This window comes from Rhinolophus ferrumequinum, chromosome 25, assembly GCF_004115265.2.
Source record: "Rhinolophus ferrumequinum isolate MPI-CBG mRhiFer1 chromosome 25, mRhiFer1_v1.p, whole genome shotgun sequence".
NCBI lineage: Eukaryota > Metazoa > Chordata > Mammalia > Chiroptera > Rhinolophidae > Rhinolophus > Rhinolophus ferrumequinum.
This window is the reverse complement of record NC_046308.1, coordinates 30483651-30510921: the sequence shown is the minus strand read 5'-3', so window position 1 is coordinate 30510921 and position 27271 is coordinate 30483651. Positions and strand designations below refer to the sequence as shown.

The 27271-nt window shown below is 38.0% G+C and overlaps 1 protein-coding gene across 6 annotated transcripts in view; it reads left to right on the top strand.

The window, feature by feature from the left end:
• The window catches only part of ZBTB44 (zinc finger and BTB domain containing 44), an 80438-nt gene that overhangs the window by 36571 nt on the left and 16596 nt on the right, over positions 1–27271 (top strand). For 4 of the 6 annotated variants that reach the window (XM_033098328.1, XM_033098327.1, XM_033098326.1 and 1 more), the window contains exon 2: positions 14657–15730. The exons of the other annotated variants lie outside the window; for them this stretch is intronic. In XM_033098328.1, coding sequence (XP_032954219.1) covers positions 14713–15730 — 1018 coding nt within the window. In that variant the 5' untranslated portion in view covers positions 14657–14712. The remainder of the gene's footprint in view (positions 1–14656; positions 15731–27271) is intronic. 6 annotated transcript variants of the gene reach the window in all.

Below are 27271 nucleotides of genomic sequence, written 5' to 3'. Positions count from 1 at the left end.
AAAGACAACAAAGAACAAGTGTCGATGAGGATGTAGACAAAAGGGAACCCTTGTGCACTGTTGGTGGGATTGTAAATTGGTGCAGTCACTATGGAAAACAGTATAGAGGTTCCTCAAAAAAGTAAAAATAGAACTACCGTATAATTCGGCAATTCCAGTTCTGGGCATTTATCCTAAGAAAATTAAAAAACTAAGACAGCATGTGCCACCCCTATGTTCATTACGGCATTATTTACAATAGCTATAATATGGAAGCAACCTAGATATCTATTGGTAGATGAATGTATAAAGACGTGGTGTGTATACACACACACTATGGGATGAGATCTTACATTTGTAACAAGATGGATGGACCTAGAGGGCATTATGTGAAGTGAAATAAGTCAGAGAAAGACGAATACTCTGTCATTTCACTTATATGTGGAATCTAAAAAACTAAACAGATAAACAAACAAAACAGAATCATATAACAGAACAAACTTGCCAGAGGGTTGGGTCTTGGGGGTGGGCAAAAAAGGTGAAGGGGATTAAATGGTGCAGTTTATAACAAGTAAGTCATGGGGATGTAATGTACAGCATAGGGAATACAGTCAGTATTGCAGTAACTCGGTTATTGGTTGGTTATTGGACAGATGGTTACTAGACTTCTCGTAGTGATCACTTCGTCAGGTATATAAATGTCAAATCACTATGTTGTACACCTGAAACTAACATATTTTATGTCAACTATACTTAAAAACTTTATATTCCAGAAAAGAAAGATATACCAAAATTTATGGTATCCAGCTTTAGCAGTGCTTAGGTGGATATTTATGGCTGTGAATGCCTATATTAAGAAAGAAAAAAGACCTCAAATTAATCATCAACCTCCCATCTTAAAACACTGTAAAAAAGCATACTAAACCTACAGCAAGCAGACGGAAGGGAATAATAAAGACTATAAAGGAATACTATGAACAGTGAACCATCAAAAAGTTAAATTAGGAATACAGTTCTATTCACAGTTGCATCAAAAAGAATTTCCTCTGTAAAATGAGATTATCATCTTACCTCACGTGAGATATCTAAAGCTCCTAGTGTTATATCTGCTACATAGTAGGCAGTCAACTAGTACGGACAACTTCATATATAAATTTCCATATGGATATACCGTTTACAGGAATATTAAACTCTGTATGCTCTTCTCCTAATCTTCTTTTCTGTCCTTAATTGGTTTTAATTAGAATATAGGGTGGGAATGGAATCGTCTCAGTTCAGTTTTAACGTAATTAAAATCTCGTATCACTTGTAAAGTTTTGAGATGTGGCTGGGTATTTATGCAAATTCACATTAAATACCACATTTCCCCTTCCTCCCAAATTACTTTCAAGGTTAGCAGTCTCTCATTACTTTCCCTTTAATCATTTTAATAGGAGACTACCTTACTTTGTATGCTAAGAGCTAATACTCCAATTTAATTGGATCCTCTGATAATTCTCATGCACTAATCTTTACAGCAAAATAGGCATATTGAAGATGTGCTCTATGTCATATAAGAAATACAGTAGACATTTTGAAATTTAATCTGTTTCTTTTTTATTCACATTTTTCCCTAGGGTAATAGTAGTAGTAAACATGTATTGAATGCTTACTTTATGCCAGGAATTGTGCTGTTTAATCCTGTTGACTATCTTGAAAGTATAATTTTCATTACTCCTGTGTTACATATGGGAAAACTAAAGCATAGACAGGTAAAATAACTTGAGTAAGATTTAATGCCTGACTGGTAAGTGGAAGAGCCAGAATCCAAAAGTTAGGATTTGTGTAACTAAGAATTCTCTTTTAAGGAGTACGTTATATGAGGTCTGACAATTAAGTTCGTGAACTTGTTGCAACGATGTTGCTAACCTTCTTTCGCTATCAGAGGGATTATTGGTTATGAATTTGTACCCACTAGACAGTTGACCAAGTTTACTATTTGCAAGTGCTGGGAAAGCTGTGTGAAAAAGACTGCTCGAACTTTTCACCAACAATCATGATAGTGCACCAGCTCAGTGAATACCAGAACCCATATATCTTTAAGAATAAATGTTTTCAGATTTTTGGGGTAGATACCCCAGGAGAGAGATTGCTGGGTCATATGGTAAATCTATTCTTAATTTTTTGGGGAACTTCCACACTGCCTTCCATAGCAGCTGCACCAGTCTCCATTCCCCCCAACAGTGTATGAGGGTTTCCTTTTTCTCCACAGCCTCTCCAACACTTGTTACTGTTTGTCTTGTTGATGATAGCCATGGGGTGAGGTGATATCTCATTGTGGTTTTTATTTGAATTTCTCTGATGATGAGTGATATTGAGCATCTTTTTATATGTCTATTGGCCATCTGTATGTACTCTTTGAAGAAATCTCTTTTCAGGTCCTCTGCCCATTTTTTAATTGGATTGTTTGTTTTTTGTTGTTGAGTTTCATGAGTTCCTTGTATATTTTGGATATTAGCCCCTTATCGGAGGCACTGTTTGCAAAAACCTTCTCCCATTCACTTGGTTGCCTCTTTATTTTGTCGATGGTTTCTTTTCCTGCGCAGAAGCTTTTAAGTTTCATATAGTCCCATTCGTTTATTTTAGCTTTTACTTCCCTTTGGAGTCAAATTCATGAAATGCTCTTTGACCCCAAGGTCCATAAGTTTAGTACCTATGTTTTCTTCTACGCAGTTTATTGTGTCAGTTCTTATGCTTAAGTCTTTGATCCATTTTGAATTAATTTTGGTACATGGTGACAGATACCAGTCCAGTTTCATTCTTTTGCACGTAGCTATCCAATTCTCCCAGCACCATTTATTGAAGAGGCTGTCTTTCCTCCATTGTATGTTTTTAGCTTCTTTGTCAAAAATTATCGTTCCATATTTATGTGGTTTTATTTCTGGGTTCCCAGTTCTATTCCATTGGTCTATGTGTCTGTTTTTCTGCCAATACCATGCTGTTTTGATTATTGTAGCCCTGTAGTACAAGCTAAAGTCAAGGAGTTTAGTTTAATCTCCATGTATTTGTGTTTTTTCCTGCTTTCTTTTTGCAGTTGATGTCCAATTTCAAAGCTTTGTGATCATAGAATATGCTTGGTATGATTTCAGTCTTCTTAAATTTGCTGAGGCTGATTTTATGTCCCAATATATGGTCTATCCTTGAGAATGTTCCATGTACACTAGAAAAGAATGTATAGTCTGAATGTATAGTGATACCTCCACTATTGTTCTTTTTTCTTAAGATTGCTTTGGCTATTCGGGGTCTTTTGTGGTTCCAAACAAATCTGATGATTTTTTGTTCTATTTCTTTAAAAATGCCATTGGGATTTTGATGGGGATTGCATTAAATCTGTATATTGCTTTTGGGTAATATGGCCATTTTAACTATGTTGATTCTTCCAATCCATGAGCACGGAATGTCTTTCCATTTCTTTGTGTCTTCTTCAGTTTCTTTTAAAAATGTCTTATAATTTTCAGCATATAGGTCTTTCACATCCTTCGTTAAGTTTATTCCTAGGTATTTTATTCTTTTTGCTGTAATTGCAAAAGGAATTGTTTTTTGTATTTCTTTTTCTGAGATTTCATTGTTAGTATATAGGAATGCAATGGACTTTTGTATGTTGATTTTGTAGCCGGCAACTTTACTGTGTTCGTTGATTGTTTCTAATAGCTTTTTGGTGGAGTCTTTAGGGTTTTCTATATATAGCATCATGTCATCTGCAAAGTGTGACAGTTTAACTTCTTCATTCCCAATTTGGATGCCTTTTATTTCTTTCTCTTGCCTGATTGCTCTGGTGAGGACTTCCAACACTATGTTGAAGAGCAGAGGTGATAGGGGACAGCCCTGTCGTGTTACTGAACGTAGAGCAAAGGGCTTCAGTTTTTCACCGTTAATTATGAGATTAGCTGAGGGTTTTTCATATATAGCCTTTATTATGTTAAGGTATTTTCTTTCTAAACCTATTTTATTAAGTGTTTTAATAATAAATGGATGTTGCGTCTTGAGATAAGCCTGTAATGGCATAAATTTCCTTCTTAAAACTGGTTTTGCTGCATCCCAAAACTTTTGGTAGGATGTATTTTCATTGTCATTTGTTTCTGTTTATCATTTGATCTCTCCTCTAATTTCTTCTTTGACCCGGTCATTCCTTAAAAGTATGTTGTTTAATCTCCGTGTATTTGTGTTTTTTCCTGCTTGCTTTTTGCAGTTGATGTCCAATTTCAAAGCTTTGTGATCATAGAATATGCTTGGTATGATTTCAGTCTTCTTAAATTTGCTGAGGCTGATTTTATGTCCCAATATATGGTCTATCCTTGAGAATGTTCCATGTACACTAGAAAAGAATGTATAGTCTGATGTTTTAGGATGAAGTACTGTATATATGTCAATTATGTCCATTTCATCTAATGTGTCATTTAGAGCTGCTATTTCGTTATTTATTTTCTGTTTGGATGGTCTATCCATAGCTGTCCATGATGTATTTAAGTCCCCTAGTATAATTGTGTTTTGGTCAATTTCTCCCTTTAGTTCTGTTAGTAGTTGCTTGGTATATTTCGGTGCTTCCTGATTGGGGTCATAAATATTGATGACTGTTATGTCTTCTTGTTGTATAGTGCCCTTTACCATTATGAAATGTCCATCTTTGTCTCTTGTTATCTTTTTCACCCTGAAGTCTGTTTCATCTGATATTATTATGGCTACACCTGATTTTCTCTGGATATCATTTGCTTGGAGTGTCATATTCCACCTTTTCACTTTGAGTCTATGCTTGTCTTTGTAGCTGAGATGTGTCTCTTGGAGACAGCATATGGTTGGGTTTAGTTTTTTGATCCAATCTGCTACTCTGTGCCTTTTTATTGGTGAGTTCAGTCCATTTACATTTAGGGTGATTATCGATATGTGAGGATTTCGTGTCATTCTATATTTAGTTTTCTGGTAATACTGTGTCTCCATTGTCTCTTTGCCTTTTTGTTGTTGTCTATTATTTCTGTGTGGTGGTATTCTATGATGTTTCCCCTCTGTTTCTTCTTTTATTACAATACATATTTCAGTTCTGGATTTTTTTTTTTTGAGTGGTTACCCTTAAGTTTATGTAAAAGAAAGTTTGATATTTAGAGTATTCCATTTTCTTCAGCACGCTTACTTTCTCCATTCCCATATTCCGATTCAGGCCTTTACTCTCCCCCTTTTTATGTTTTGATTGCCACAAATTGTCCCTATTGATGGTGGTCGAATAGGCTCTTTTAGTATTTCTTGTAGTGCAGGTCGTGTATTAGAAAATTCCCTCAGCTTCTGTATGTCTGGAAAGGTCTTTATTTCTCCTTCATATCTAAAGGATATCTTTGCTGGATATATTATTCTTGGTTCATAATTTCTCTCTTTCAAGAGTTTGAATATTTGGTTCCACTGCCCCCTGGCTTGTAGTTTCTGCTGAAAAATCTGATAATAATCTAAGGGGCTTTCCTTTGTAGGTTACCATCTTCTTTTCCCTGGCTGCCTTGAGGATTCTTTCATTGTCGTCGATTTTAGACAGCTTCAATACAATGTGCCTTGGAGAAGGCCTGTTGGGATTGAGGTAATTAGGTGTTCTATTTGCTTCTTGGATTCAAGGATCCAGTTCTGTCCACAAGTTTGGGAAGTTCTCATCAACAATTTGAATATATTCTCTGTTCCCTTCTCTCTTTCTTCTCCTTCTGGTATGCCCATTATTCTTATATTGCTCTTTCTGATGGAGTCAGAAAGTTCTTGTAGAGTTTTTTCATTTCTTTTAAGTCTCTAGTCTCTTCTTCCATCTGTGTAATTTCCAGGTTTCTGTCTTCGATGTCACTGATTCTTTCCTCCATCTGGTCAACTCTACTACCTAAGCTGGTTATTTCATTCTTAAGTTGTTCTATTGAGTTCTTAATCTCCAGAAATTCTACTTGGTTCTTTTTTAAAATTTCAGTCTCTCTCGTGAAATGGTCATGTTGTTCTTTGATTGTGTTTCTGAGTTCATTAAACTGCCTTTCTGTGTTTTCTTGCATCTCGTTGAGTTTTTTTCAGAACTGCAGTCTTGAATTCTCTGTCATTTAAGTCACATATTTCCATATCTTTAAGTTCCTTTTCTGGAGACTTTTCACTTTCTTTGTGAGCTGTCTTGTTGTCTTGGTTATTCATGGCAATTACTGATTTATTATTTCTCTTCCTAGACATGTACAGGAGTGGCTTCTGCAACAGGTTGATAGGAAGAGGTTTTTCTTTTGTTTTCCCGTACTTGTTGGTAGAATGTTTTATTTTCTCTCCGACTGCAGCCATTTTTTTTCTCTCTCACATGGTAGTGCTATGTTTTCTCTGCACTATTCCAGCTTCTCACACAATGGGGGGATTCCCTGGGAGACGGGCTTCTCCTCTTTTAATAGTTCGCCTGGGTCACAGGGCGCAGTGTCCTTGTGGGTATGCGGAGAGGTTTTGAAGTTCCAAAGCTCTTCCTGCACCAGATTCAGAGCCCGTATGTTTCAGCAGTTCTGTTTACTCCTGCAGGGATCTGCCCAGATAGGTGGGGCCAGGGGTGGTGTGAGTTGTGAGAGGTGGCCCAGAGCAATGGTGGCGACCACCACCACAGCCGGTGCTGCTTCCACAACTCCCTCCCCTTTGCCAGAACTAGTTGGGCTGCGAATCTGTGTCTGCAGTCCACAGTTCTCAGAACAGCAAATATTCTGGTTTTTGATCTGACACTGATACTGTTCTGCTTCTAGCACCAGGCAGGTGGGGGGTCGGGCGAGCTCTGGGTGCATAGGGAGGGGGCGGCTAGTTTCTGTGCCTAAGGCTTCCATTCTGAGCCTGGCAGTGAGGGCTTAAACCACCGTTTTCAGCCTTCTTCCCTCAGTCTTTTCTTCGAGGTCTCTATTGTGAGCGTTGGGTTCATCCGTGTTATATGCTGTCCCCTCAGCCCTGTTGGCCATAAGTGAAGCCCTAGCAGTCCGAGTTCTTCTCTCTCCCTCAGCTGTGGTAGTTCCTGGATGCAGCGAGCTCGGAGTACTGAGCTAGGTCTGCATCCTGCGCCCGCAGGGCTCCATTTTCGCACTTCACCCATCCGTCCTTCCCCGCTCGCGTGATTCGCCCATCTTTAGGTGAATTCAGTAATGAGCCTCTTCATCTTGCCTGTCTGCTGTTCAGGGAGTCCTTTGTGGAGTTATAGTTGTTCGATTAGTTGTAAATTCCAGGGGAGATTTACAGAGGCTCACCTCTCGCGGCCATTTTGATGTCGTCTCCTCGTCAGCTTTTTGTTCCCTCATATTAGAGACTGCATGTGTTATCTTAGGGTCAAGAAAATTCTCCCTCGTCTCATCCTCAGCAGGAGAGATACGAGATAATGTTGCTTTCTGTCTGTTTTGTCCGCATCAGTAGATGAGGTAGAGAAGTAACTAACTTATATCAGAATGATGTGGCAGTCATGTTGCCAGGCTTTGGAAGGCCTTGGGTCGATGGTCCCAGGCGAGAACAGCAGGTGTTGCTTGTCCGAATAAACTGGCCCTTCAATCAGATAAGCAATATTTTTGTCACAGTAATTGCCGAACCCTCCTTGAACTGGCAATTCCCTGAGAGGGAGGAAGGAATAAGGAGCTTGGCTTGGCTCCAGGGACATCTGAAATAATATATGACAGACCTCAGTTGGCAGTGTAATTTCGTCATTTGTCATTGGTGATTGTTCATCATTCTGACATTTTGGAAAGTTGTATACAACGTGCAGCTTAGAACATCAGGAGGCACCCTGAGTTCCAGCCGCATACCTGGTGAGGTCTGGCTGGTTTCCCACCTCTCCAGTGTTGTTCCCCATGATTGGCCTTCTTGAGAACTTGTTAGCATTTTGGAAACTTATATACAGCTTGCAGCATCAGGAGACACCCTAACTTCCAGCAACAACAACAGCAACAGCAGCAGCATTCTTGGTAACTTGTTAGCATTTTGGAAACTTGTATGCAGCTTGTAGCCTCAGGAGGCACCTCAGTTTTCCAGCCACGGACCTGGCAAAATTTTGATTTCTGACCTTTCCAGTTGTTTCCCCAGTTTGGTGAGCTTTTGGTGTCTACTGTAATAGTTGCTATCCTATAAAATCTATTAGTCCTTTTAGGTACTCCTTATCGATGTTATTATTGTATTTAGCCAACTGATTCTTAATTATTAATAATCATATGTTGGGATCTCTTAAATTTGTATGTATGTATACTCCTTTGACATGACATTGTTATCAATGTATATAGTATAGTCTTAACTGCCTTTACTTTCTGTCATTAACACATTCTTTTAAGTACTTTTGTGTTTTGCTATTGTAAACTGTTAAATAAATTGATTAGATATTGCTAAATAAATTAATTAATCCCTCTCTAGTGCGTGCTCCTCTTTCTTTTTCCCGCTCGTCATTACAGGTGGACACCAGGTTAATGTAGATTCTGGTTTGGTGCTAGTGCTGAGCCTGGAGCTAGCTACTCAGCAAAAGTCCCAGAGCACATTGAGGCCAGCTGCCCCCTGCCTGGGATCTACCAACCCCCCAGAGTTGTCTAAGAAAGTATGCAACACAGGTGGCGCTGGCTGCTGGCTGAAAATGTTCCTCTGGTGTTCCACAAGTTGGGTGGGGCAGCATCCCAGGGATTCACCAGGGTGGAATGAGCAGAGCTCACCAAGCCAGTCAGATTCAGATTTGGCCTTTGAGGGAATGTTCAACACAGGAAAGATGGCACCCACCTGCTGGTTGCATAAGAGGAAGATTCTATACAGAGGAAATGGTGACTGTCCCTTTAGTCCTTGACCTGAATCCACACAACTCAGTCTTTCTCTGTGTCTCTGACTCCTCCCAACTGTCCCTCCACCTTCCGCCGGAGTCCAGGGTGAGTGCCTGCAGGTGAGTGAATCTCTGGACAGGCCCATGCAGAGGACATCTGGGTTTTCTGCAGCCTTCCATCTCACTTGGATAGTCAAAATCTCCACTTTTTTTCACAGCCAGATGTTGTAGGGGTTGGCTCCTCTTCCCAGCACCAGTACTCTGAACTTGAGGCCCCGATGTGGGCTTGAGGTTCCCTCACTCCTCCAGGGGGTCCTCCACGGCTGAGATATCCCTCCCGATTCTCAACCGCCCCACACAGGTGTGGTGCTGTCTCTACCCATCTTACCCGCCTTGACCTGGCTTCTTTGTATCCTTAATTATAGGACTTCTGTTCAGCTAGTTTTTAGATTGTTCTCCAAGTTGATATTCTATAATTTGGTTGTAATTTTAACGTGATCACAGGAGGAGGCAAGCACAGAGTTTGTGTACTCTACTATCTTGGATCATCTTCTCCACAATATTGCTTTTGCATACTGTTGGGAAATCATAAGTAATCTTCATTGTCTTGGCCAGAGAGTAAATCAGACTTGTCCCCCTCCAATTTTTCTGAAGTGTCACACATTTTGCATAGACCTGAGACAGAGCATCATCCTCTTTCCCTAGTTGAGGAGTAGGAGGGTGTGAGATAGGGTTTGGAACTCACAACCTAGTGATCACTCTCCACAAAAATTCTTTTCTAATATTTAACTCTGAACATTGAAAGTAGGTGTTACTCAAGGTGGAAAAATAGTATTCCACCAACTCCTTGCATAAGTGGCCTTGCATCTCACTTTGTTATTTGGGGCCTCCACCCAAACCAAGATTGAAATGGTTTCATTTTAACACCCTGTTGCACATATTCTCCAGATATGCTGTTTAATTTCTTGCCTTTACACTGTTGTTCATACATATAGTTGCTAGATTAAGACTATGTCACATACTCTGAAGGCGTGTTTCCTCCCAGAACCACACGATCCTAGTCAAAATAAGCACTCGATGGCCAGGCTTTTAAAGAAGAAGCCAATTTACTGGAGTGTAGCAAATGAACAAAAAACTTTATACAGCCCTCCCGTTTTCTTCCTCTTCATCTCATTCCTATGAGAGAGAAATCGGCAAATATGGTAAATGATGGTTTGTTTAGACCAATCCTTTGTCTAAGTGTCTCATTTTGTTACTTGTCTTTGGAAAAGTATATGGAACAAGTTTATATTTGAACTGTTAACTTTGATTATGGTCAGCATAATTATTTCAGTGATCTTACCTGGCTTTCTTTGCACAGGGTTTTATGCCTTTTATCCTATAGTGTTAGTCAGACAGGGAAGTGTCCCAGATTGATCATTTTGTCCTCCCATATTAGAATATTCAGTGGCCGTTTTGTGTTTATTCAGCAGAAAATCTGTAGGTTTTTTTTTTTCCTTTTCTGTTTTCACATTTACCTACATAGAACATTTGAAGGGATGTTTATGTAATGGATTGTCTGTTTCAACTGACATTGCCCTCTGCATGCTCACATTTAGAATATCTTACAGTGCCCGTTTATAAGTTGCCAGTACAGTGCATACGTTGCACAGGGAGGCACATCAGGATGGAGCACTCACCAAGATTGTGTGTGATCCCATGATAGCCTGGAACTGCCCTCTATGATGCCTTTTGCACCTTGCAGATTGAAAATTAAGTATTCCATAGTACTCCATTTTTTACTTTCAAAATCACTGCAGCACACCTCTTACAGTCTTAGGCACTTGCGTCTTCTTCATAGGGCTGTCAACTGCTGAGGTCAAGGAGAATATTTTATTAGTACGTGTGTTCCTCCTTTCACATAACAAATTGTCTCATATTTAGTAATTATTATGCTAAGTTTGGGATAACATAAACAAAATCATTGGTATGATTTGACTGTCGGAATATCTAATTTAGTCTTACTAATATTTTTGTTTAGACCAAGGAGGTAAAAGTACTAAAGTGTGCTCAATTATAATCCTACCGTACGTATCATATTGTGTGGAACCAGTGTTAAAGGAGTATTGGGAGGTGGAGATTGTTTACAGCAGAGCAATCTGGATAGCAGGGGTCTTAGTCAGATTTTAAGGAGCACCAAAAGGGACTAGGGATATTTAGTTTAAAGAAGAGAAACTTCAGGAAAGAGTGAAGTGGGACTGCCATCTTCAATTTTTGAAAGTCTTTTCAAGGGGAAAGGAAAGGAAGACCGACTATGTATGGCTTTTAGAGTTTGAAACAAAAATTCTTGAAACCCCATGGTTTTGCAGCAGTGTGCTGTTTTGGTTTTGTTTATTTAAGGGAAAAAAGTTTGTTTAATGTGCAAAAAGAGTGAAAAATACCCATTCTACTACCAGTGGTTCCCTTGGGTCTGATGAAAGCTACTGTATGTATCTGGAGACATTCCATATACAGCTTCAGAAGGATCATGGCTTCCTTAGAGAATCCATGAATCTCTAGTTAAGACCTCATATTCCCTTGCTCTGTGTGTGTGTGTGTCTACAAATACATATATGTATTTCAAAAAAATGGTGTTATAGTCGATATTCTTTGGTTACATTTTTCACTAAATATATACCATATTTTGTTGTGTATAATGTGTACTTTTTTGCCCAAATTTGTGAGGGAAAAATTAAGGATGTGTGCTTTATACAGGAGTAGTACTAATTCCATATCTATATAAATGTTTTTAATTCTTATGCTTATGAGCTAAAAGTGTAACTCTATAACGATATCTGTATGCAAAATAATACTCTGGAATATTATAATTGGTTTTGTTGAACTTACGACAAACTTGCAATGACGAAGAGTTCTTGGCCTTCTATAATGCATAAATATCATAAATTTGTTACTGATACATAAAATTTCTTGTACCTTGTATCTGTTTTTGTTTTATAATTTGTTACATAAAATTTCTTGTACCATAATATGTTAAAAAATAGATGCTAAAATTCCTTTATAAGACAAAAAACAAGTACCTAAATGTAAAATAAAAATTTGAATTAAATTAAAACGAAAGATTTGTTTCCCTGAAAGTTTGGGCCAAAAACATGGGTACACATTGTATTTTTACACACGAGCACATTATACATGGTAAAGTAACGGTAATAATAATAATTACCACTATTGAGTATTCAGTGTATGTCAGTAATTGTGCATTCGTTTAATACAGACAACCAAAGATTTTTCCCGGTTCATTAAATATTCATATTTAACATAATTTTTAATTGGTGGTTATATTTTTGAGGCATTTGGTATCTTTTTTATCTAGAGATAATTTTTTACAAACAGTATTTCCCCAGATTTGCTTTGTTTTTTTTGTTTTTGCATTTATTTCAGACCAACTAGTTAAGAAAGTTATTTGTCTTAGATGAAATAATTGATATACGTTCTGGTTGCATTGGAAAAGTACTGTGACCCGAGAGTCAGAAGACTCAGATCCAGCTTTGGTTGTCATTTATTTGTTAGTCACTTACTTTTCTGAGCATTAGTTTTCTTATCTTTATCAAAGGGCTTAATATAAGCTTCCCTGACTTTTACATAGAGGGTATAAAAAGAGGTTAGAGGGAAAGTACTATTAAAACTGAAGCATTATTGGATTTGCCAATTTAAAAGTATTTGAGAATGTCAATTCTTGATATTTTTAGTAAATAAATGTAAAATCTGATAGTAGCAAACCAACTGCCTTTTTCTTTTTTCTCTCTTTTTTCTTTTTTTCGTTTTTTTTTGGAAAATCCAATGAGATGATTGATTACTAAGCATTTCTTAAATTTACTTCCAGAAAAGTTGTTTTCTTATATTAGTAATATAAACAACAATAATAACTGCTTTTATTTGGTGAGCATTCATAAAGTGCGAAATACTGTGCTAAAGCATTTACTACATACATTGTTTCATTTAGTCCTTATAACAACCATGGAGGAATTGTTGAGGAAAGATCCAGACCTGTCACATTCTAAAACCTGGACTCTTAACCACTTATATTTACTCACTTTATATTCTGAAAGAGGCAGTATGTGGCATTGAGGTTAAGAACATAGGTTCTGGAGCCAGCCTGCCTAGATGTGAACCCTGGGTCTGCTACTTAGTAAGTTTTTGCAGCAAGGTTGTTAAACCCTTTCCTGTCAAACAGAGATAATAATGCATATATTGATAGAGATACAACAATCAAATGATCAAGTGTTAAGCATTTAAATAGTGTCTGGCATGTAGAAAAAACTCTATAATTGTCATAATTTACAAACTTATTATTTAAAACTATGTAGCTGATTAGACAGTTTGGGAGCCTGGGAATTCTTTTTATATTTTCTTTTTTTTTTCTTTAATGTAAAGGTTTCCATGAAAAGATGGTTGTATTTTTTTTATTAAATTTATTGGGGTAACTTTGGTTAATAACATTACATAAATTTCAGATGTACATTATAATTCGACATCTGTATACTCTATTGTGTGCTTACCATCCAAAGTCTAGTCTCCTTTTGTCACCATATATTTGATCCCCTTGACCCTGTTCACTTTCCCTGACTGCCCTTGCCCTTTAGTAACCACCATTCTGTTGTCTGTGTCTATGAGTTTGTTTTTGTTTGTTCGTTTGCTGTTTTTTGTTTTATATCCCACATATAAGTGAAATCATATGGTTCTTGTCCTTTTCCAGCTGACTTACTTCACTTAGCATTATACTTTCAGGATCTATCCATGTTGTTATGAATGGCAATATTTCATCTTTCTTAGGGCTGAGTACTATTCCACTGAAGTATATGTTTACTTCATCTTCTTTATCCAGTCATCTGTCTGTGGACACTTAGGTTTCCATTTCATGGCTGTTTTAAATCATACATAAGGGTACATATATCTTTACGAGTAAGTGTTTTCAAACTTTTCAGGTAAATACACAGAAGAGGGATTGCTGGCTCATATGGTAGTTGTGTTCTTATTTTTTTGAGGAACCTCCATATACCAATTTACATTACCACAGCAGCGTATGAGGGTTCCCGTTTCTCCACATTCTCTCCAACACGTATTATGTCTTATTGATAATAGCTACTCTTAACAGGTGTGAGGTGCTGTCTCATTCTGGGTTTGATTTGCATTTCCCTAATAAGTAGTGATGTTGAACATCTTTTCATATGTCTGTTGTCCATCTGTATGTCTTCCTTGGAAAAATATTTAGTCAGGTCCTCTGCCCATTTTTTTAAATCGGATGGTTTGGTTTTGTTGTTGTTGTTGAGTAGTATGGATTCTTTATATAGTATTTTGAATATTAGCTGCTTATTGGACGTATCATTTGCAAATATCTTTTCTCATTTGGTTGGTTGCCTTTTTGTTTTGTTGATGGTTTCTTTTGCTGTACAGAAGCTTTTTAGTTTGATATAGTACCATTCATTTATTTTTACTTTTGTTTCCTTTGTCTTTGGAGTCAAGTTCACAAACACATTTCTGAGACCAGTGTCCATAAACTTAGTGGGATGTTTTCTTTTATGTATTTTATTGTTTCAGGTCCTACATTCAAATCTTTAATTCATTTTGAGTTAATTTTTTGTATACAGTGTAAAATAGTAGTCTAGTTTCATTCTCTTACATATGGCTGTCCAGTTTTCCCAACACCATTTATTGAAGAGACTTTCCTTTCTGCATTGCATGTTCTTGGCTCCTTTGTCAGAAATTAGTTGCCCATATGTGTGTGTGGGAATATATTTGAATATGTTCCCTACCTTGAACTTTCTCACAGCCATATTTCAGCTTTTTGATTTAGCACAGTGGCCACATAATAACTATCTAAATCACCTATTTCAACTAATGCTTATTTTATATATTTTTTAGGTCATTTCTGATTCATTTGCATCTTTGAAGAGCATCTGTAGAAGAGGAAGGAAAAGATGGGTGTGAAAACATTTACTCATAGCTCCTCTTCCCACAGCCAGGAAATGCTTGGAAAGCTAAATATGCTGCGAAATGATGGACATTTTTGTGATATCACTATTCGTGTCCAGGACAAAATCTTCCGGGCACATAAGGTGGTACTAGCAGCTTGCAGTGATTTTTTTCGCACCAAACTTGTAGGCCAAGCAGAGGATGAGAACAAGAATGTGTTGGATTTGCATCATGTTACAGTGACTGGCTTTATACCCCTTTTAGAATACGCTTACACAGCCACTCTGTCAATTAACACAGAAAATATCATTGATGTTCTAGCTGCAGCCAGCTATATGCAAATGTTTAGTGTTGCTAGCACCTGCTCAGAATTCATGAAATCAAGCATTTTATGGAATACACCCAACAGCCAACCAGAAAAGGGTCTAGATGCTGGACAAGAAAATAACTCTAACTGCAATTTTACTTCTCGAGATGGAAGCATTTCTCCAGTGTCTTCAGAGTGCAGTGTGGTAGAAAGAACCATTCCTGTCTGCCGAGAATCCCGGAGAAAGCGCAAAAGCTACATTGTTATGTCTCCTGAAAGTCCTGTAAAGTGTAGCACACAAACAAGTTCTCCCCAGGTATTGAATTCTTCAGCTTCCTACTCAGAAAATAGAAATCAACCAGTTGACTCTTCTTTAGCTTTTCCCTGGACTTTTCCTTTTGGAATTGATCGAAGGATTCAGCCTGATAAGGTTAAGCAGGCAGAAAATGCCCGGACTTTAGAATTACCTGGCCCATCTGAGACAGGTAGAAGAATGGCTGATTTTGTGACTTGTGAGAGCACAAAAACTACCTTGCCTCTGGGTACCGAAGAAGATGTCCGGGTCAAAGTAGAAAGATTAAGTGATGAGGAGGTCCATGAGGAAGTATCCCAGCCTGTCAGTGCATCTCAGAGTTCACTGAGTGATCAGCAGACAGTGCCAGGAAGTGAACAAGTCCAAGAGGACCCGCTGATTAGTCCACAGTCTTCCTCTATAGGTATAATGTCTTCTGTGTTTTTCATGGTGCTATAAAGTCAGTTCAAGAATTTTTAAGTACTTACTTGATAAAAAGTATTTTGCTGGGTCCTATGAGAAATATTAGGAAGAATAAAACATGATAACTGGATTTTCAAAGATGCTACTAGTACTATAATTTTTTTTTTAACAAGTTATGCATTGGGATAGAAAGAAAATAGTTGAACATTATCTAATGGGACAAAGGCAGATATAGACGAATGAATTGTGAATTACTTTCAATGCAAAAAATACCAGTTTAAAAAAATCCAGTTAGTGTTTTATTCTTCATTAAAATTATATATTGAACACTTCACATGTGCCAAATATTGGGAATACATGATAAAAAAGAGATAGTTGCTGCATCTGAGGAGTTACTGGACAATCAGCTCTAATGCGTCTTTTGGAGCAAAAATTAATATAAGACCTGGTCTTATTTTACTATAATGTAAGACCCGGTCTTATATAATATAATATAATGTAACATAATGTAATATATAATGTAATACCAGGTCTTATATTAATTTTATTTTTTTAATTAGGGTTTTATTTTTAAATTGTTTTTCTGTTTTCTTTCCCCCTCCCCCTTTGTACGTCCTCCCCCCACCACACTCCGGTTCAAGCCGTTGTTTCTCAGTCTAGTTGTGTAGGACACAGCTCTCTGGCCCGTGCTGGTATTATGAGCCTGAGGCAGGTGGTCGCCGGTCGTTTGTCTGCCTCTCATGGCAGCACACAGCAGCACACAGCAGCCCATGGCAGCCCACGCCAACCTCTGGCTGCTCACAGCAGCCCAGCTCCAGGGAGAGTTGTTGTTCACAATCTTAGTTGTAGAGGGTGCAGTTCACTGGCCCATATGGGAATTGAACCGGCGACCTCAGTGTTCGGTGCACGGCGCTCCAACCACCTGAGCCACCGGGCTGGCCCTTATATTAATTTTTGCTCCAAAAGATGCATTAGAGCCGATTGTCTCGCTATTGTGTTTGGGGAAACACAATAATAGTCTGAGAAAGCAGATGTGTAAATCAACAATTGATGCTAGCCTAGAGGTATGAACAAAATGTTAGCATGTTCACAAAGGAAAGAGTAAGTTAATGCTATATGTTTGAGCTGGATCTTAACAAGTAGGAGTTTGCCCAGGCAAGGGAATGCCATTTCTTTGAGAATGTATAAAAGCACAAACGTGTGGTAGAGCATTGCCTGTTTGGTAAGCAGTGAATTTGATGCAAAATGAGGCAAATAAATCATGAAAGCCTGCAAGTATGGAAAATATTGGGATGTAAGACAAAATGAGTGATTGAGAGCATTTTGTGAAGAGCCTTGTATACTAGTTAGGATTGCATTCAGCTACATGTAACAGAATCCCTTCAGAGTGGTTTAAACCAAACTGGATTTTATTTTTATTGCATAAAACTTTCAGAAATAGGAAGTCCAGGGCAAGTATAGTAGCTCTACAATGTAATCAGTTGTTGGGCCCTTGTATGTTTATAACCCACCATCTTTTGTTTGTCAGTTTGATTTGTATGCTTATTGTTTCAGGGTTACAAAATGCTTCATTTTTAGCCTTATATTCTAGAAAGGAGTAGTGTTTATATCAGGAAAGCACAGATGTTCCCGGAAGTCCCTAAAGAGCTTCTGCCAGATTATGTCACATGGTTTTTCTAGCTGCAAGAGAATCTGGGAAGACATGTATATTAGTTGGGTGTGTAATTGCCTCAGACACAATTAGAGGAGAATGGATATTGTATGTAACTAGCAGTGTCTGCCACAGCTACACCAAGTAAGCTTGGATTTTATCCTACCGTGTTTCCCTGAAAATAAGACCTCGCCAATCAGCTCTAATGTGCCTTTTGGAGCTAAAATTAATATAAGACTTGTATTATATTATATTTTATTATATTATATTATATTATATTATATTATATTATATTATACTATATTATATTATTATATAAGACCCAGTCTTATTTTTCTTAGTTTACTTATAATAAAATAAGACCGGGTCTTACATTAATTTTTGCTCCAAAAGACGCATTAGAGCTGATTGTCTGGCTAGGTCTTATTTTCGGGGAACACGGTAGTGGTGATAAGGAGTCTAGCTTAAAGGGAGTAAAAAATAAAACATTTACAGATATTTTAGGAAAATTAATTTGGTATTGGTATAACTGGGCAAAGACAGTCTCAGAAACCAGTTACCATATAGTTGTCTTTGTGTAAATGTGAATGGATATGCTTAGAGTAAAACTATAAAGAAAATGGGTATTAAGAGACTTTGTAAAGGAAGAATCATTACTACCTGATGATATCTGAATATGTGGATTGAGTGGGAGGGGTCAGAGTACTCTGGATGACTAGGAAAATATTGATAACGTTATATTTGTTGATTCTGTCACAATTTTTCATATTATCTGAATTCAGATGTGTCTTACAATTAAGTCTTACAGTTTTCTTAAATGGTACAAAAAAAATAATGGTAATTCTATAAAGGAGTCCATTAAATGCAGTAACTACTATATAAACATCAGAAGGAAATGAGAACCCAATTTTAAGAGTAAATCAACAAAGTCAATGCTGTATGATTTATACTTGGGGGATGACCATGCAATATGCCAAAAAGCACTTAAAAAGGTAGGATTGGTGAGCTCATGACTGAAGATTACCAATTTGGGTCTTTTCTTTTAACACTGACAGATTGACTCTCAATGGGAAATTATATATATAATTTTGCCAAAACCAAAGGGCTGATCCTTGAGAAATATCTATATTCAGGGAGAGAAGAAAAGCCAACAAAGAATAGTAAAGAGGATTTCTCAAAATGATTGAAGAACCAAGAAGGCCATAACAACTTTGTTACTTTCTTGAATTTTGACCCACTACATAAGTTTCCCAGTGTTGCCACAACAGAGTATCACAAACTGGATGGTTTAAATAACAGAAATTTATTCTCACAGTTCAGGAGGCCAGAAGTCTGAATTTAGGTGTCAACAGGGCCATAGTCCCTTTGAAAGCTATAGGAAAGGATCTTTCTTTGCCTTTTCCTATCTTCTGGCAGTTAACAGATACTCCTTGACATTCTTCAACTTGTAGCTACATCCCCCCAATTTCTACCTCCATCTTCATGGGACATTTCCTCAGCTTCAGATCCAAATCTTCCTCTCCTTATCAAAGACACCAGTCATTGGATTAGGGCCCACCCTATTCCAGTATGAGCTCATCTAACTTCATTACATCTGCAAAGACCCTATTTCCAAATTGGCAAATTTACAGATACCAGGGGTTAGGACTTGAACCTGTCTTTTTTTTTTTTTTTTTTTTTTAAGTGGTGAAAAAGTAGTTTATTAGAAGAGATAGTACACTCCAAAAAATTAGGAGTGGACCCAAACAGCAGAGAATGGCTCAAGGGCCGCCACTAACCTTGAATATGTCTTTTGAGGGGGACACAGTTCAACCCACAACACCAACTAAAAATCATATTCCTGAATTTGAGTCAAGATACTTTTGAAGAATTCAAGTGACCACACATCCAATAAGATATTTGATGACGAGATCATAGCTATTTGTTGATATGATACAAGTTTTTGTTAAGTTACTAGAGTCCTTAATTCTGAAACAGCTTGATACCTTCTGAATAATGAGCTGTTTAATGAATTATTACTGTTTTAATCATTTGTCTGAGAACTTAGAAACCAAATATTAATATAAGTGAATATCTTGCTAACTAGACATGTTAAATAGTCTTATTTTAACACTTTCAAATATATTAATTTATATTTTTTTTACTGTATTAACATGATTAAACAGTTATATAAGCATAATTTATTTCTAATATACTATTATGAATGTAGGTTCTATTATAAAGCAGACACAACTCTGATCTGAATATCATGTAATCAAATAATACAGATGAAGTTTTCTTCCTTGCCTTCATACCAAATGTACTAATCACTCTCAACTAACCTGTCTTAAATCCAAACCTATGCACTAAAACAAAGCCTTACAGAAAAAAGTTAAATTCCTGGTATGTAGTAGGCAGTCAAAAAAATGTGGACGGGAGAAAGGGAAGATGTGTATGATACTTTTTTCCATGTTCATAGGAATGCTTCATAAGAGTACTTAATTTTACTAACTTACTCAAGAAGATACCTAAAGGTAGTTTGTCATTCTAGAGACTAAGACTATAATATTTAATATATTCGTTATGAAATTCTGAAATAATAATTATTTGATTATCCATGAAATTAATTCAAATAAGATTTTACCTGTTCTTTTAAATTCCTTTATTACCAATTGCCCACCAAAAGATTGTAAAATCTAATACCCACAACATAGGGTAAATAAAAGCAATAAATACAGCAAACTTAGAAAAGAGACTGGTAAGTTCAGGTTGGGTTTTGCTACTTACTCAAAAAGGTGACCATAAGTATCTGAGATACTTTGAGAAAAAATTTATAAATGAGAAGGAGTTTTATGATATGGCTTCGTTATTTATCTTGAAGTATTCAATTATCTGCATGCACCAATGACAAATATAAATAGTTCTAGGTAGGGAGTGGCCGGTTAGCTCAGTTGGTTAGAGCGCAGTGCTCTTAACAAGGTTGCCAGTTCAATCCCCACATGAGCCACTGTGAGCTGCGCCCTCCACAACCAAATTGAAACAACTACTTGACTTGGAGCTGATGGGTCATTAAAAAAAAAAACCCACACACTTACACACTCAAAATAAATAAAAGTTTTTTTAAAAAAGAAATACTCCTTTTAAAAAATAAAATAAGTAAATAAATAGTTCTAGGTAATCCACGGTTTGCTATGTTAACAAAGGAATTCAGTTTTTTCCAGACTCTAAAATCTTCCATTAAAAGAAAAGTGATCATGATGGTGGTAGGTAAAAATATTAAGAAATAACTTCACAATTTACTCAGCAGTAGTGAATAGATAAACTTGTTGAGGTGGGCAGTATCTGAAAATCCCTCACAGTAACCCTAAATACACAGAATAAGTTAGTGTGCAGCACACGTGTATAACTCCCCTGCACGTAAGTAGTATCCTAGTGGTAGGAGTATTGGAAATACAAGTGTCAGTCATTACAACAAGAGTGAGCCAATTTTGTGTCCCTTAAAATGGACAAATTCCTGATGGAGAGATCCAAGATGGTGGAGTAGATAAACACTGTGCCTGTTTCTTTCCATGAACACATTAAAATTACAACTAAATTATAGAACAATCAACCTGTAGAACAATCTGAAATCCAGCTGAACAGAAATTTTATAACTAAGGATATAAAGAAGAGGCCATGTCAAGACTGGTACGAGGGACGGAGACTTGAAATGCACTCGCCCCAAACCTGTGTGTGACGGTTGAGAATCAGGAGGGATATCTTGACCATGGGGGTTCTCCCAGTAGGAGCAAGGGACCCCAGCCCCACACCATGCTCCTCAGCCCAAAGTATGGGTACCAAGAAGAAGAGCCCCCACAACATCTGGCTGTGAAAGACAGTAAGGATTCTGACCATTACTGTCTTTCACAGCCAGATGGTGGGATGAAAGACAGTAGGAAACCCAGACATCCTCTTAAAGAGCCCTCCCACAGTCTCACAGCCAATTACCCTGGGCTCCAGCAGAGGATGGTGACTAGTGGGCCATCAGAGGCATACAGGGGGTGAGACACTGAGGTGTGTGGGTTTGGACAGGGCTGGTGGACAGTCACCATTATCCCTGTGTGGGATCCTTCTCATGCAGCTGGCAGGCAGGCGCCATCTTTCCTTTGTTGAGCCCTCCCCACACACAGCCAAATCTGAATCTGGATTGGTCTGGTGAGCTTTGCTGGGACTCTGCCCCACCCAACACTGGAAGCATTTTCTTGGGGAGCAGCCAATGCCGCCCACATTGCACTCTTTCTTGGAAAACTGTCGGAGTCTGCAGGCCCCAGGAAGGCGACGACTGGCCTCAGTGTGCTCTGAGACTTTTCCTCAGTCACTCCAGGCTCAGCACTGGCACCAAACCAGAATCTACATTAGCCTGATTACCTCAACTCTTCCCACTCTAGTGACGCCCTGAGACCCTGCCTCACCCACTTGCATACCTCACGAGGCTTTATCAGTGGCTAAACCTTAAGGGAGCCAGAAGGTGGCAGCAGCCTAGGGTTGTTCTGGATTTTTGCAGAGCTACCCCAAGCCTAGCACTGGTGGCAGGCATCCTTGGTTTGCAGTGTGGCCTCTACCACATGCCTTTAGGTTTAGCACAGGCAGCAAACAACCGCGGATCACTTTGCAGCTCTTACCAGGTAGTCCCCGGCCAGTTACCGGCAGTGGGTGACCTGGGTCTGCACTGGAGCCCCTCCCAAGAGGCCCCAGAACCAAACTTTGAGGTTGGCTTTAGACCATAGCAGAGCACCACCCAATTAGCCCCACAAGCAGCACACACACAGGCACTAGAGTCTGCTGGGGCGAATCCCACTCAGTGGAGTAAGCCCCCTGCACAGCAGCCCATAAGCTGTGGACATGGCCAGTCCCCACAGCCAGTCAGCCTGAGGTCAGTCCCAACCACTGATGTGCCAATAGCAATCAAGGCTCAAGTATAACAGGAGGGCACACACAACCCACACAAGGGACATTGCTGGAGCACCTGGAGCAGGTAACCAGGGAACCTGTGCCAGGGCCCCACACAGCATCTACTACATAAAGCCACCTGGCCAAAACTAGGAGACATAGCATATCTACCTAATACATAGAAACAAACACAGGCAGCCAAAATGAGGAAACAGAAATACATCCCAAATGAAAGAAAAGGAGAAAACTCCAGAAAAAGAACTAAACGAAATGGAAGCAAGCAACCTACCAGAGACAGAGTTTAACCCTTTTGCCGTGACAGTCGGGTATATCCAAATGAATACATCCAAAAATTTTATACATAAAAATAATGTCATTTATATACAAAGCAGCTCAAATTGCTATTAAATGCATAAAATAGTCAAAATATCAACTTTTTGTGGATTTCTGACACTGGGGAGAAAAACTTGAAATCAACACAGCAAAAGTTAAAAACAATGGTTATAAGGATGCTCAAAGAACTTAGTGAGAACTTCAGCAGAGAGATAGCAAGTATAAAAAAGACATAGAAACCATAAAAAAGAACCAGTCAGAAGTGAAGAATACAATAACTGAAATGAAGAATGAACTAGAAGGAAGGAAGGAAGAATGAAGGAAGGAAGAAGGAAGGAAGGAAGAATGAACCAGCAGACTAGCTGAAACACAGGACCGAATCAACAATTTGAAGACAAGATAGCAGAAAACACTCAGTCGGAACAACAAAAAGAAAAAAGAATCCAAAAAAATGAGGATTATTTAAGAGATATCTGGGACACCATCAAGCTTAACAACGTTTGCATCATAGGGATACCAGAGGGAAGAGAGAAAGAAAGCAAGGGACTGAGAAGCTACTTGAAAAAATAATGACCGAAAATTTTTTTAACCTGGTGAAGGAAATAGACATACTAGCCAAGGAAGTGCAGAGTCCTAAACAAGATGAACTCAAAGAGGCCCACACCGAGCACATTATAATTAAGATGGCAAAGGTTAAAGCAAAGAATTCTAAAAGCAGTGAGAAAAAGGCAACCAGTAACTTAAAAGGGAGCTCCCATAAGATTGTCAGCTGATTTCTCAACAGAAACTTTGCAGGACAAAGAGCTTCCCAGAAAAGGAAAAGCTAAAGGAGTTCACCTCCAAAACAATATTACAAGGAGTGTTAGATGGACTTGTTTAAGACGGGGCAGGGGTGGGGGGGGAGATAAAAAATACGAATAATAAAATAGCAATAAATACATATCTATCAACAGTTACTTTAAATGTAAATGGATTAAATGCTCCAATCAAAAACATGGGGTTGCTAAATGGATAAAAAAACAAAACCCTTATAAGAGACTCACTTCAGATTGAAAGACACACACAGACTGAAAGTAAAGGGATAGAGAAAGTTATTTTATGAAAATGGGCAGGGGGGAGGGGAAAACTGGTATAGCAATACTTATAACAGACAAAATAGACTTTAAAACATGAGACAGAGATCTAGTAATCTTACTTCTGTGTATTCAAAGAAACCCAAAACACTATTTTGAGGGGACGTGCATTCATATGCTCATTGGAGTCTTGTTTACAAAGGCCAAGATGTGGAGGCAACCTGGGTGTCCGTTGATGGATGAGTGAATAAAAAGGAGGTGGAACACAGTATACGAGAACAGACAATTAAGTTCACAAACTCATCCTAGAAAAAGTGCTACATACCTCATTGCTGAATGTCACAATGGTCACCTTCGAAGTACTCTGCTTGGGAAACTATGCACCAACGCCAGCGCCTAGTCCATCTTTCACAGCAATTTTGGAACTCTGTTTTCTGGAATGGCCACCAGAGCCATTGTCGTATTACCCTTGCTGTCCTGAATGTTACCAAAATGTCTTTCTTTCAATGTTTCCTTTATCTTCGGGTAAAGAAAGAAGTCATTGGGGGCCAGATCAGGTGAGGAAGGAGGGTGTTCCAATACAGTTATTTGTTTACTGGCTAAAAACTCCCTCACAGATAGTTGGTGTGAGCTGGTGCATTGTTGTGATGCAAGAGCCATGAATTGTTGGCCAAAAGTTCAGGTCGTCTCACTTTTTCATGCAGCCTTTTTACCACTTGCAAATAGTAAACTTGGTTAACTGTCCAGTTGGTACAAATTCATAATAAATAATTCCTCTCATATCAATAAAGGTAAGGAACATCGTTGCAAAAAATTCGTGAACTTAATTGTCAGTCCTCATATACAAAGGAATATTACTCGTCCAGGGAAGGGAATGGGTTCTTGCCCTGTAGCAGCATGGATGGACTGAAGGGTATTGTGCTGAGTGGAGTATGTCAGACAGAAAAACAGGTGCAGTGTGATTTTTCTTATATAGAATCTAAAGAACAAAAGAAACAAAACAGAAACAAACTCATAGATACAGAGACTATTTTGATGGTTGCCAGATGGGAGGGTGTTCGGGTGGAGCAGGGTGAAAAAAGGGAAGGGATAAAGAAGTACAAATTGGTTGTTACAAAGTATTCATGGGGATGTAGGATATATATAGCATAAGAAATACAGTCAATAATATTGTAATAAGTATGTATGTTGTCATATAGGTACTAGATTTATTGGGGTGATAAATGGGAGAGGGGTTGGGGGCAGGCTGAAAAAGGTGAAAGGATTAAGAAATACAAATTGGTAGTTACAAAATAGTCATGGGGATGCAAAGTAAAGCACAGGGAATATAGTCAATAGTATGGTAATAGCTATGTATAGTGCCAGGTGGGTACTAGACTAGTCAGAAGGATCACTTCTTAAATTATATAAATGTCTAACCACTATTGATGTATGCCTGAAATTAATATAAAATAATATTGAATGTCAGTTGTAATTGAAAAATTAAAAAAGGAAGGAAAAGGTGAAGAGGAATAAGAGGTCCAAATTTCCAGATATAACACAAGTCATGGGGATGTCATGTACAACATGGGGAATATAGTCAATAGTATTGTGATAGCATTGTACGGTGTCAGATGGTTGCTCTGCTTATCATGGTGATCATTTCTTTAGGTATATAAATGTTGAATGACTGTGGTACACCTCTGAAACTATTGTATGTTAGCTATATTTTTAATAAAAATCTAAAAACAAAAACAAAAAAATGAGCAAATTCCTTTAATGGAGTTGTAAACAGTTCCAGCAAACCAGGCTGAAGTAGCTCTGAAGAGAACAAAGTATCATAGTCAGGGTAGCTCCAGTATAAGTGTTTTTCTGATTGAATAGGCCTTCCTGATAGGATTGCAGTGACTTCAGCGGAAGCTTTTTGATGATGTAAGTCAAGGCCCATTTATTTTTACAAGGCGAGGGCTGGAATGTGGTATGATACAAGGGGCCTGTAAAAGAGAATCTACCTTCTGAAGTATTTAAATAAGCAGTTACTAAAAGTTTTGTTATCAGGTAAGATGGAGGATAATGTGTCCAGCAATCTGTCAAATTCAGAGTAGTACCTATGGTCTGGAAGTAAACATACAAGAGTTTTTGTTTTTCCTTAAGTGGCAGAAGGAGATCTTAGCGGGGTCAAAAACAATAGGATGAAGATGAGAGATATTAGTTATAATAGTCAAGATTAGTAGTGATCAGTAGTAAAGATACAGAAAAGAATACTGAAGAATCAGAAAATTAATTTGATTTTGTCATCTTGGGTTGGAGCTGTCCACTTGTGAAGTAATATCTTCAGGAGAATCCCTCAGAAGGAATGGATGTACAGTATGTCTTTAAAGTTGCAAAACGCGAATCCAGTGAACAACACCTTGAAGTTTTACAGCTGAGTCAGTTAACAATATCTGATTAGTTTCTTTTTACTGCTACTCAGTGGCAAGCTTCCTCTGGTAGCATCTTTTCCAGACAACCAAAACTCCAGGGTATAAATGATTCAGAAGCTGCTCTGGTGAATGTAGCTCATACCTGTTTGTGATAAAGCTAGAGGCATCATAAGAATCTCTTGTAGTGTTTAATCATATCAGATGGTAATAGGGTAGAACCTAAGACTTAAACTAAAATTTCCACTTGTGAAAGGCAGCCTATTGTTAACTACAATTTATCTTACTGCCATCAGGCTTTTGGCAGTACTTGGGGTTTGGCAGTACTTAGAAGAATGAGGGTGTTTGAGCACTTTGATTATTATAGTTATCTTTATTTTATTTATTATCTTTTATTTTCTTTATTTTGACCTTTGCGGATAAGGACAGTGAATGGTCTGAGTGAACATAAAGCTTACGTCTTTCTTTAACAACAATATCAGTGTAATGTGTGGTCCTGCTACTGGAGAGATAAGCTGGGATTTCTCTAGTCAGGAATACAGACTCTAGTACCCCTTTTTCTACCATTATAGCATAGCTTTTTAGCATGAGAAAACCTCAGTCCACCCTAAAAATAAATAATATACTCATAGTTTCATTGGAGGTGTACCTCAATGCTTGGTTCCTATTCTCGTCTTACCAAGGTTGTATCATTGACAGGAAGGCCATACATTGGAAACATCCACGGCAGTACCTTTTAAAAGCCATACTCTAATTTTGGTACAGTGCTAATACATCTCAGATGAACAGCCTTTTCGTGGCAGAAACTCCCCCCAAAATGGCCACTTGCAACTCCAAAGTGTTCTTGGTGAAATTCAGTCAGTTGAGAGATAAGTATAACCAAGCTAGTGTTACAGTGAGAAAACATGAAGCAGATGTTTGGCCTGGAAGAGGTTCAATTTTAGTTTGAAACAACCCATGAGAACTGTAATGGTCCATAAGAATAATGCTTATATAACTTTATTTGCAGGGCTTGGCTAAAGGCCAGTTGTCATTGATCAGGGACCAGAAAAAACTTGATTCCGGTCATTTGAAACTAAATAAGCAAAGCAGTTCTCAGGACACAAAGACAAAATTGAAGAAGTCCTTATAAGTTTTTTTTAAAAACATCTTCATTAAAATACAACTTACATATCATA